General features: G+C 37.8%; 1 protein-coding gene across 1 annotated transcript in view; it reads left to right on the top strand.

The window, feature by feature from the left end:
• CNTNAP5 (contactin associated protein family member 5) overlaps positions 1-10,060 on the top strand; it is a 269,753-nt gene extending 259,693 nt beyond the window's left edge. The window contains exons 22-24 of the mRNA XM_023931219.2: positions 2,286-2,504; positions 7,746-7,817; positions 8,817-10,060. Coding sequence (XP_023786987.1) covers positions 2,286-2,504; positions 7,746-7,817; positions 8,817-9,013 — 488 coding nt within the window. The 3' untranslated portion in view covers positions 9,014-10,060. The remainder of the gene's footprint in view (positions 1-2,285; positions 2,505-7,745; positions 7,818-8,816) is intronic.
• The last annotated feature ends 3,093 nt before the right edge of the window (positions 10,061-13,153 follow it).

Genomic DNA, 13,153 nt, shown 5'->3' with positions numbered 1-13,153 from the left:
TTTTTGACAAAAGGCCCATGGAATTGGCCCTTAGTGTAATGTTTAAAAATGCCCTCAAAAGTACTGAACCTTAGACTTTTCAAACTACTGTACAATGAAAGAGGAATGCATTATTTCTTAGGCTTTACTTTTTGTACATTGGGGTAGAACAGAGCCTCTTAGATTGCCTGGTTATAAAAGATAAGCAACAAATTCACCTTTTGTGTCAGAGCTAAGAAAACAATAAAGGCTGAGTGTAGGAATGTTTGCAAAGGATTTTATAAATTCAACAAAGATGGCAAATACTGTAAATCAGTCTTTTAGTACATATGAACCTTCTTACAGGAACTTAGAAGCAATTCTTTGCCTGCTTTGTAACATCTCAGCCAAAATCTCATTAAAAATCTGAATGCTGTCAATTCCTACATACTTTCAGAAGAGCAAATGCAAGAACTTCTGCAAGATTGCAGTTTTCCAGTGGCAAAGCCTCACTGTTTCCCTTCCCATCTTGCAGCTCAGAGGCTGTGCCCCTGACAGCTCTGCAAACTGAGCATTTCTCCTGTAAGGCCCCTGGGAGAGGTAGCTGATACTGTACCTTGCTTTACTGAGAACAGCCACACTCTTCTGTGTTACACTTCCACAAAGATGCTCAAACATAATTAGAAATCTTTCTCGGCTAATTCCCTCTGGGTGCATGGCATGACATGATCTTGAACACAAAAATAATGTATGATTTGGGCTGGCTTTGAGATTTCTCTGTATTTTCTTATACATAAAAAGAAGTTTATATAATTAAAATGGCAATGTCAGCTGTGAGAGAAGGCTTTTTTTTTTTTTTTTCCTAAATCCTGACCACTTGTAAAACCATTGTATTTGAATAATAATGGAAAAATTGGACCTTATTTTAAAATTTAGAATCCTATTCTTTGAGGATTTGGAAATAAACTTGAAAAGCTAGGAACCCTTATTTCCCAATTTCATTGGAAGTATTCCCAAAATTTTCAGTGCTAGAAGGTTGGGGTTTTTTCCACTAGCAGGTATTTTTTAAGACTTTGAATAAGTTTTGATTCTGTATCTGTGTGCATTTGTAGGCTTTTTTTCTTGTTTGATTGACCTAGATATAAAGCACATCATGTTTGAGACCTCTGAGCAGCATGGATTTCAATTTCTGGAAAGTAAATAATATGAGTTTGGAGAAAATAGAAAATGTCTTCACTGTCCTTCCCTGACTTACCCAAACAATCTTTGATATTCAAACTTGGGGAACTAAATTTTTTACTAAAGGTGGAACATTGGAACAGGCTACCTAAAGAAGTTATGGATTCTCATCCCTGGAAGTGTTCAAGGCCAGCTTGGATGGGACCCCAAGCAACGAGGTCTAGTAAGAGGTGTCCCTGCCCATAGCAAGGGGTTGGAATGAGATGATCTTTAAGGTCACTTCCAAACCAAACCATTCTATGATTCTATAAAAAAACTTGCCCTTGATTTTCTTGCTCTTTGTGAAATTTAACTGAACACATACTAACAGATAAGTTATTTGTGCTATTTTACCTATGGGCTGGAAAATAACACAGAGATATTTGTTTTAATTTTGATTTAGATAAGAAGAGGTATAGTTTTATTCTTTATTTTATTAATGAATGGGGTTAGTAGGTAGAGTGAAATCCTGACTCATAACTAAGAAGATTCTTAAGAATTCTGATAGTAAAAAAGTAGTAACATGAAAAGGTGCTTCAGAAAAGTTAATAATAAGCTCTTGAAGAAGGATGGGAGCTGAGGTAGCAAGCCAATCAGTGACAGAAATGCACATAAAGCATTTTATGACAGAAAATAAAGAACAGGGTCTTTCATTCAAAGAGTGGAGGAGATGGAAATCCTTGAAGGTCCATATATGTGCAATTGATGATGTGAGCAGATGCAAAAACAAAGGTTAGAGAGCCAGAGTTCAATGGTATTTGGTGTTGCTATTATACTTACTAGAATTGTTGTTGCTGTTGTTGTTATTGTCATGGTTTGTAGATATGACATGCTAGATATTGTCCATTAGCAGAGAAAATGGATGAGGAAAAAAGTGCAGTGCAGGTTTTTATGTGCAAGACAATTCAAGGTGAGTAGCATTATAGAGAAAGGATTTTGGGAACCTCATGGGTCAGGCTAGGGAGAATTTGTAGGCTGCTGAAGGAGAACCTGAAGAGTTGAAATTGGATAATAGATGTAAAAGGGATGGGTAAGGCAAAAGAGGATTAATTTTCTTAATGCCTTCCTAAAACAGTCAATTGGCAGAGTGTTTTTCCTTTGTACTGCAGACAGTTTGTCCCTGGATCCAGAAGTCTCCAAGGCAAATGCCTATGGTTTCACTGGCTGCCTGTCCTCTGTTCAGTACAACCACATCGCTCCCCTGAAAGCTGCCTTACGCCATCCCAGCGTGGCTCCCGTGACTGTCAGGGGTTCCCTGACGGAATCCAGCTGTGCATCCATGCTGGAAGCTGATGTGAACACAGCAACCACAATATATTCCTCATCAGGTACGTCCTGCTGGGAGGGGAGTGGGGAGTTTAAAGGATAGAGTGAGGTTTCCTTCCTTTTTGCAGTAATATGAGTAGTGGAAGTTGCTTTTTCTCTCAGAATCAGGAGTGTTGAGGAAGGGCATCAGGACTAGTCAAGTCCCCTTTAAAAGTCATTGTTCTGAAACAATGTTTTCAGACTAAGTTCCTGGTTCACCTAAGACATGCCTGCCTAGGGCAAACAGAAAAAGTCCCAAAGCTGTACTGAAAAAGCTTTGAAAGTTTGGTTAATGCACCTGATTTGTCATTCATGTCCACTCCAGATAATTCCAGTGCTGCAGATCTCCAAGGATAACATAAGTGTTACACAGATTCTGTATCCCAGTGGTGATAAAGCAATAGAAGTCATACTAAAAACAATTCAAATTTGTTCCCACCCTAACAGAAATGAGCAAAAACTCTTGTACAAACCCCTCAGCATGTGTGACTTCCACTAGGTGCTTGTACCTCATTCTCATAGACTAAAGAGAGGGAGCACTACTTAAGCAGTACCAGCAAGATGATCCCAATTGTTTGTATATCTTTTGCAATTCTGAAGCTGTCCTCTGGGAATCTGAACATTTTGCATATGTGAATTTGTATGCAGAGAAGGAAACTGAGAGCAGCTGGAAGAGTTGTCACCATGAACAGGGACAATCAAGTTGCTGCTTTAGTCACCAGTGGATGTGGCAGAATTCTTAATGACCAGAAAGGAGTGCAAATTAAGGGCTGTTTTTTGCCCCTTGACCTATAAAGCTACTTTCTTCTTTTTTATAACTAATAAAACTCTGGTACAGATCATAACGCAATTCTTTCACATTTGTACTTGCATCAAATCCCCATTTCCTGCAGCTTCTGCCTAAGATATTCAGCAGAAAACAAATGATGCTATTAGCATTCTGCATAGGGAAAAAGGCTGCTGATTACTCTGGAGAGCGGCTGCCAGTGTGCATGTGCTCCTCCCCAGCCCCCCACTTCCTTCTCACTGCCTCCAGTTGTCTGAGGTGTCTGCTCTGATGCACAGACAAATGTGTCTTGTGAGTCCTGAATGGGCAATGATACTGAACAGATGAACTCTTTGCCCTGTGATCTGTCACCTCAATGATCTAATTTTTCTAAGGAGTTTAGAGAGCAGTAAAACCTGAGGCTCAGAACAGGACTTCAGGACAGAACACAGAGCAGAGTGTAGCATTTGAACTTAAATATTTAAAGCATACAATCAGTTGCACTCTATTGTTAAGGTTAAGCAACCTTGCATCAGAAATGCAGAATTATTATAAAAACTCATGCCTGTCTTGCCACTCTGTGCTCTAAAATATGATTTCCTCTCAATGTGATGAATTATCTGACATTCCTGTCTCAATGTTCACACTGGATTTGATTAAAGCCTGAATAAGATCTTTAGAACAGATGTGCTCTGAAGACTTCATGTCTTTATATACTAAAGTAAAAGCAATGGACGGTTGATTCTTGTTTAAAAATTTTTCCAATTTGTAGCAAATTATAATTTCTATAGATGTATTTAAGCATTACATCTCTACATGGAAAGGACACATTTTAAGAAATAAAAAGAAAACAGAGTCAAGGATTAACTTTCAAATTTAGTGCTCATATCTCAATTCATCACTTCCCAATTTCTCGTTATTGAGTGTCTGAGAAGAAAAATAGAACTTCAAAGGAGGCTGTACATGTCTATGTCGATATTCTAATGTGCAGATACAACAAAAAAGCCCACTAGGAAAACTCTTTAAGTGTGTGAAAAAAGCTTTCTATATTTGTAAGTTGAAAACAATTGAAGCTATTTCCTTCAGAAAGGAATACTTGTATTCAAAAAAAGTTTCCTCACAGACAGATATGGAATAAAATCTATTCACACAGTTATCTGAACACACTTTTTCTGATCAGGAAACACAAAATGAGAGGTGACTTACTGCGGTTTTTATATTTAACAAAGATCTGCAGATCATCTTCTTCCTCGCTGAGGCACATGTAAAGATTTTGTTATTTTGAATTCTGTATTAATGGTATAGAGATAATAGACTTTTCCTATGGTATTTTTTCTTAATATTAAAATGCTGTAAAAATTACAGAGGAGATTCAGCTGTCTGAATTGTGGAGCCTTGAGCTGCGTATCCTCTTCAGCTGAGAGCAGGTCTTCAAGCATTTAAAGTAAAAAATGTCAAGTATTTTCAGAAGTCTGGAACTACACAGAAAAGATTGGCTTCTGAAAGGCACCTTAAACAGTGAAGTTCTGTCTCACTGTGCTAATTGTGCTGGACCTGCTATTTCCAAACAAGCTCTGACTGGCTGGGGGTATGCCAGGACAGCCTGTAGCAATTATCAGATGGTGAGGTTGAGGATACTCAGAGGAAGGAAAAAAGGCAGAAATGCATGACTGCAACCTTTGACCTTCTCATGGAGCTGCTTGGAAGAATCCCACAGGATACAGACTTGGTAAGAAGAGTGGCATGAGGCCCAGAGAGATCGTAAAGTCTTCATCCTTGGATATATTCAAAACCCAAATGGATACAGCTGTGAAAAACTATCTCTAACAGACTTGGATTTGAGTAGGGCTTTGGACTAGATGAATTCTAGGGAGCATTCTGACCTGATCTGAGGCTTCCAGCCTCAGTGAATTAAGTTTTAATGCCAGCAGCTTTATCTAAAAGAAGGAGGATGTCCTGTTAAGGTCTTAGATGAGACCCAGTATTGCTATTCCTTGGCTTCAGAGTGTATTGTCTTCCCACTGGAGATGGCTCTGCTATTACAGGCCATTTGCTGCACTGTAAAAAACCACCCTCTTCTTGTATCCTGATTTTATTTCTCAGACAAAATATAATTCTTGGGGCTTGTTGGCTGTTAGCCTCCATTTTGAAACTGCTCTTCAACATTTGTTCTGGTTTCTTCTCAGTGCTCAAGTTCTGGTAACAAAAAAATAGTGGAGTGCTGATTGCATTCGGTGTTAAATAATCTTTTAGGCACAAATAACATCTTATACAATTGTAATATAGAAATTTAATTCCATACCTTTTCATATATAGTTAATAATTTTTTCATTACTCTTTTCAACTAGTGCCATGTTCTGGCACCAATTGCAATTTTTTCTCTAGTACAGGAGAACAGTTGTAGAACAGATGTAAATTTTTAATTGTCACTGAATTCACTGGCTTCAACTGAGGGATCGGATAAAAAATACCTCACCAAATCCCCATTATGCAGAAAGTTAATTCATCTTCAGTCTGAAAGAATGATTGCTCTCCTCTTCTGATCTGTGGAAAGAAATCAGTGAGTCACACTATCAATCTTTGACAGCCATCTTAGGGTACAAAATAATTGTAGGCTCTTCTCCTCTTTGACTAAATATAAATAAATAAATAAACTAAATTACTAGTTTTGATTTATATAATTGATTCATATACACTGAAAAATAAAGTGAGATGAATCTACTGATGATGTACAAAGTTACTACCAACTGTGATCTAATTTTGAATTTGGCCCTGTTTTGAGCTTATGATCAGAGGCCTGTGTTTAGGCTAAATGACCCCAGATTTCCTTCCCACCTTACCTTTTCTATGATGCATTCTATATTTGTGTGTAAAAATATATTTTCATTCCCATCGCAGTCCCACAAATGTAGGAGATGAGATGAAGCATTGCCATGGCTGTTTCTTGGGAATGTCACTCTGTGCACACAATTACCAGGCAAGGGGGCTCTCATCAGTAGGTTTGAAGCTGATGGCTCAGGTCTGTGATTGGTGATTGCCATTCATGTGCTAAAGGACGTACTGGAGGTGTTCATTGGGCCCCACAAGTCCCTTTTGTATCTGTAGCTCAGTTAAGGGACTGCATCTTTTCAGGATGAGTGTGACTGAACAGAAATCATTCCACCCCTAAAACTTGCAAGAAGATCTTCATTTTTAAAAATACTAAGGCCTCTTTGAGGCTCATGTCTTTGCACCTCTTTGAGGCAGCTATCAGTGATGTAAATAATAAGGAAAAAGTGTCCCCTTTAAGAACTTAAATAGTCCCAACCCACCAGGGTTGTCTGGATTATTTTGGTGGTTGTCTGATTCAGGCTGTTTTGATGCAACAAAATTGTTGCTTGTTTCAGTAAAAAAAAAATCCTCTTCAGAAATGGCATGCCAAAATGGGGCTGAGTCTGTTACTAAGGCAAGGATGTTGAATTACAATAAACCTTGCAACACCAAATTTCTCAGGCAGGCTTCCACCTCTTGCATCAGAAAGAGCAGTTTGGCAGAGCATTACATAATACACAGCAGAGACAGTGATCCCTGACTCTCTCCCTATGTATATTCTCTGTATGACAGCCTGGAGCCTTGTAAAGGAGACACACACAAATATGAATCCCTTCACAGGAAAGGCTAAGGTGAAGAGAAAAGAAAAATGTGAAGGTGCAAAAAAGCTGGATTCAGCTAGCAGTAGAAAACATGGTATCCTCTGAAACATACTGGACTAAAAAGTATGTCCACTGCTGAAACTCCACTGACATCAGGAAGACCTTGACCTTTCAGATTTGGATCTGAATTTGAGTCAAATAACTGACATTCTCTTTCAGTGTTTCTACTGTAGTCATTTTGAGACAGAGTACAAGAGAGCTCTAACATCAAGGAGCCTTTAATATGAGTTAATTTCTGATCCCTCTGTTTTGGATCCAATTTGACCACTGCATTTCTATAACAGAGATAAAATCATCTCTTTCAAGAAGTTGTCCCAAGCAGAGACTGCTTCTCGTCATGGGATTGAATTCAAGTTGTATGTCTCATCTACAAACATAGGTCAGCTCTGAATGTGCCTAGCATCCCTTTCTTTTGGCTTCTTTCTGCTATCATTTCTTAGGTAACAACAAAAAATATAGTAATACATCTCTGAGTGAGAAAAGCTCCCAACAGGCTGTTTAGTTGAAATGTCTCTCTGAATGTCTTCTGCTGAACTGAAACAACACTTTCAGCTGTTCATGTGAAACTTTCTGTGTCCTTTTAAATATACCCTTATTAGAATTTGCTCCTGAAGAAAATTTCCTGATGAAAATTGTTCCGCAAACTCACTTTATTTTTCAGACCTTTCTGGTTCAGTTTTCCAGTCCCCCAAATCACATCTTTTGAAAACAGATTAGAATTCATAAGAGGACACTTCTGTCTAAGCCACAGAGAAGATGAGCAGCTGATACAGAAAATAAGTTCTCTTTTGTTTAACCAACTGCAGATCCTTTTGGGAAGACAGATGAAAGAGAACCTCTCACCAATGCAGTCAGAAGTGATTCAGCTGTGATTGGAGGTAACTTCATTTCTAAAGACTACAGTCAAAAAATAATTCTGTCAAGGCAAAAAACCTACTAGATTTTAAATCTGAGCTCTATGAAGTCCAAGGATTTTTTTGTAATTTGATGCAGGTCTAGTATCTGCTCTGTTTGTTAGCATGTATCTGTGTGAAGCTACCTAGGTAGGAAAGTGCATTGTGGATTGTTGTGGTCACACATGGATCATCAGGAACCTGAGTCTTTTAAAATATACCTAAACTCTGCCTGTCTGCCTGCTTGAGCAGGGGATCTGGACAAGATGATCTCCAGAGGTTCCAGGTGTTCTCTGATTCCATGTGAGTCTCTGCTCTAAGAACCAGCTAAGCAGCAGGTTTTTTACACACCACACTGGTGAATTCTTTGTAGAGTATTCACTTATCTAGTATTTCCTGAGCTCTCTCTTTGTAATCTGGTGGTGTAGTGGAATTCATATGGTCATATGGAAGTATTTATATACTGGGGAACAGTATATTGTCCTCATAATGTCATGTATGGTTTTAATTTTCCTGTAACAGCCTAGAAGAAAATTTATCTCTGTTTATTTTATAGCATGCCCTGTAGAGAGCTGCCTTTGATAATATCTAGAAGCTATAAACCAAAGTGTGCAAAGCTCATGCAAGGTTCCCAGAGATAAGACAGAAGAAAATATGACAGAGGAGGAATTTGTATGAGCATACAGATCTAGTGTTTTAAAAGCAAACACACTGAACTAACTTAATTTCCAGTGAAAGCATAGTTTTACAGAAATTTGGCCAATTATATCAATACATGCTCTATTTTAAGTGTTCTTAAGGTGACAAAATAGAAATAAAAACTACCAGGGAGGGTTTGATGTAGGCATATGGTTGTGTATGACTGAGATGAACTGATCTATTATACCAACTAGCTCCTGTGCATTGGTAACACATTTTTGAGGTAACTGAGCCTTTTGTTTTGGTTTTCACTCTTTCTATCCTTCCTTTTTTGCCCCTTTACAGGTGTAATAGCAGTCGTGATATTCATCATCTTCTGCATCATTGCCATCATGAGCAGATTCCTCTATCAACACAAACAAGCACATCGAAATAGCCAGAAAAAGGAGAAGGAATACCCAGAAAATCTTGAGAGCTCCTTTAAAGCTGACATTGACTTGCAAAACACAGTGAGCGAGTGCAAACGGGAATATTTTATCTGATGGACAATGCAATTTCTTCTTACTCTCCCTCCCTTAACCTCCCTTTCTTTATTCCTTTCTCCTTCCTATTTTCTTTTTGATTTTTTTTTTTTTAACACTCATTTTTTTGCTAGCTTCTTTTTCATTTGGAAGAGACCGCCCTGCACAGGAAACACTGAGAACAATCACAGTGCCTCATTCTCTGCACAAGAACCTGGCAATCACAGTTTTCTTCTGCAGCTCAAGAGACCTGTTATCCCATCCTACACAAAATAAGATCCACATGCACACCTGGTTTCTGCTGTCAGTTCTTGGATGTTTCAAAGTCCCTACATTTATTTGTTGTGTTTTTTTTTTACCTCTGGAGCCATTTAAGTCATTGCTTTTACACTAGAGCTGGACTATGTAAAGTGCAGGTAAAGTAGTTGAACACATAGCTCTGCAGATACTGGGACAGGATAGAGGGAAAGAATGAGATCAAAACACCTGATTTATTTCACAGGCTCATTTACAACAATCATAAAGAACCAGCCAAATTCTCAAATGTTATTAATTGATATATTGTCTATTGATTTAAATGGTGTTAAATTAATTTGTACCGGTTGAAAAGCTGGTATGGCATAAAGGAAAATAAAACTGTCCTCATTAAGCTCCTTCCCCCAACCTCCTGTCCTTTTACTGTAACTTTTAGGCTTCTCAGTACTTTTCCAACAATATATGTATCAACAATAAATATCATTCCCATGCACCTCTTTCACATCCATCTCATAAGGCTGGCTACGTAGACCCAACATACACTAGTATAACCCTAGCTGAAGCATGGAAAATAGTAGCTTGAATCTCCAAGGGGTTTAGGAAGCTGCTAGGACTTAGGTGCTCTATATTTGTCTGAAATTTTAGAAATGCAGCATATGCCTGTTCATGCCACATGGAGGATTATCACACACTGAGGTTAAACGCTGTTGCTGCTGTGGAAAAGAAAAAGAACATAGATGAGAAAAAAACCAAAATAGTTTAATCTTAAACATGACTCACACCTTCTGCCAGCTCTTCTAAAAAAAGAAAACATAAATCCTACTACTCAAAAAAAACCTCCCAAAACTGCATGAAAGATTGATTGGTATTTCCTGTTTGTAGAAATTGGAATAACTTCTCCAAAGCTAAATAGAGAGAGATCTGATGTCATGTCTAAAAAGATGAATAATTGATAATTTCTCTTTACAAGGAAGAACATTAGGGAAACAAAGAGATCCCAAATACTCTATTTTAAATTAATCTGCACTCCTTTCTTTAAAGTCTTCTGTCCTTTCCTGACTTGGAGCGCTACTGAAGAATCAAATTCTGACCATTTTGCTTGTGCTGCATGGTTACAGTGTGAGGATGAAAAAAGTCATTTTCAACCACAAACATCCTAAGGGTAAGAAAGTAAGGAGCCCCAGCCAGCAAGGTTTTGAACACCCTTTGTGTTCATGTGACATCTGCTTTTGCAGGGCTTCTAAAGAGTATGTAAAATTTGCTGGTGGTAGAATTAAGCCTAAAGTTAAGGGGAAAAAAAAATTTATTCATTGCAGTACTCTTGAGAAGAATTAATTTGAGATGATTGTGTAGCTCAGTCTCCTTCTTTGCCCTACACCCTGTGCAGTCATCCTGGGGTTTCCACACGATGGTCCTTTCTGCGTAGATTAAAAAAATGAAAGAATCCCAGTATGAGGTAATAACCCACAGCCAAGTGGAGATGAGCTTACACATGTAAGTACTGTGTATTAACAGTGCTGATTTTCTAGGCAAAGGAAAGGAATGTAGGTGTTTATTTGTTTGAGTTTTTTGTTGTTGTTTTTTTTTTATGAGAGGAGAGAGCAGACAAGGAAGAATAAATCAGGAAATGACTGTTTGGATATGGTGATTCTTTACCACTTCTTTTGGAGCATTCAGGGAAGAGAAAGCAGTCTTGGAGCGACATCATTCTTACACAAAAAGGAATATAAGGTCAGCCCTATAACCAGAACTCTTCACTGAGCTGTTTTATAGAACTGTCTATATTGAAACTAATTTGGTGCCATTCTTCTTCAGCCATGGTCAATTGCAGCTGCTTTGCCACGTTTTCTGTTTGGGTGACACAATTACTTGACAGTGTTTCTGTGTGGTGAGCATTGGAATGATGGATTGAGTAGCTGGCTTCTCTTTATGTTGCTTTGTCTTTGGTAGTGAACTCCTGGCAAAGCAATTATCTTTTTTCTTTCCTTCCTGCAGATCAAGCTGCTTTGATTGGCATGGCAGAAGGGAGGAATAGGAGAGCTCATGGGCACCTCTGCCTGGGTTTGAGTCATCTTTTCTGAAATGGTCTCTGTATGAGACATCTCTGATGTGCTTAACTGGCTACGTGAAGAATAGAATAGGAAAGTAAAACTCTGAAAATTTAGCTGGGTTGGGGTGCATCTGTAAACAGAAAGAACTGCACATGAATGCATGCATGAGTAGACAGATGTGAATCTATACCTGTGCATGTACTGAGATGGGAAGATTTTTATGCTGAACAAATGAACACATTTGTATGGACTTCTAAATCAGGATGTCAGAATTATTAAAAGATAGCTAAAATATACCAAATGAAGTACTCTAAATATGAACTCCTTTTTGGTTTTTAAGTTGTTTTGTTCTGATGCTTTCTTTAGCGAGGGCATTCTCGGATTTCCTTCAGTACCTGTTAAAGGCAATTAATAGTTTTTTTTTTATAATAGAGAAGAAACACAGTCTTGGAAAAATCTATTAGTGCTAAAATTCATTTTCCTTAGATCAAATTACAACTTTTTTTTCCATCTATTTAAAACCATTTTTGCTATTTTTGTCAATGTCTCTCTTTAAATTGGGTGTTTTCCCTTTTCCTTTTAGCTGTCATTCTAGATACTATTTTTCAGTAAAGCCAGGGGGTAATACTTTTTAAACATAAGATTTCAGGTTTCATTTCAGTGGAAAACCTGCAACTGTCAAAGAGTTGTTTGGAGGCATTGTTTGGGTTTTCTTCCTTCCCCAAGATGAGTTTCATAATAAAAGTAAGGGACTGGTAGAAGGACACTGAGTCTCATTTTTTTTTCTCTTGGTCATATGATATTTATTCTCTGAAAATTATTATTGCTAGGCAGGGATTTTTGGACTGTGAAATTACAAAGTATCTTAGATATGGATTTAGCCACTGCAAATTCCTGTTTTCCAGAAAAGGTTTAACCAATAATAGCCATGCTTATAAAGATATTTTGTCATGCAGTCTGAGCTGGAAGCCCAGAAGACTCTCTATGAATGCTGATGCCTGGCTACAGAAAACAAAGGAAGGCTGGATGTCAGAAAGTTAAATCCAACTGAGTTGGCTGCCACCTCGTGAAGGATAGACTTTACAAGGAATTTAGTCTCTTGAGGTCGTGGATCAGTGGTTAAGTGACTAAACAAAATAAGCATTTAACTCAAATTAAGTTCAGTTGAGTTTCTGTGTCTGCCTTGCTGTGAAATGTTCTAATATACTACAAGACATTTAAATACCTTTGAAAATTGGGAGCCATTTCTCTTTTGGAAATAAAACTTTGGTCCTAAGTAAGTTACGTATGTAACTGGCAGTTAGTATTTCATCTGGCCTTATTCACTTACTAAAGACAAGACAAGTGTGAGTGTTTTGGGTCAATTTTTAACATGTACAGTGTTTTGTGGGTTTTTTTTTTCTTATTCTTGCCTTGGCTCAGCACTTAGGTTATGTCTGCAGTGAAAAAGACAAATAAAAGACATACTTTTTAGTCATATGGGACAAGCCAGAATTCCCACCTGGGTAAATATGACTGTAAAAATGAGACAAATAGAGCTGTGCTATTATCGGAGTGTGTTCAGTCATGAGATGCCACTGATATTTAAGTTAAAACTATAACCAGATTACAAAAATAAGATGCTTACTCTTGGCTTTATTTTAACCTGATCTAGCTAGACTTAACTCATCCTATTTATCAATGGCTCAATTTTTACAGTGTAAGCCAAACCCTCATTTTAATGAGATCTTTGACTATATTAGCATTTAGCTGATCACATATTTCACATATTGGGTGAGGAGCAATCAATATATCATATTGTTTCACTATGGTGAGGGGTTATGAATCTTTTCCTAATGAAGTCAGTTATTGATTT

This window comes from Cyanistes caeruleus, chromosome 7 (genome assembly GCF_971803275.1).
Source record: "Cyanistes caeruleus chromosome 7, bCyaCae1.hap1.1, whole genome shotgun sequence".
In the NCBI taxonomy this organism is placed as follows: Eukaryota; Metazoa; Chordata; class Aves; order Passeriformes; family Paridae; genus Cyanistes; species Cyanistes caeruleus.
The sequence above is the reverse complement of the archived record's forward strand: the minus strand, read 5'-3'. Positions and strand labels throughout refer to the sequence as shown.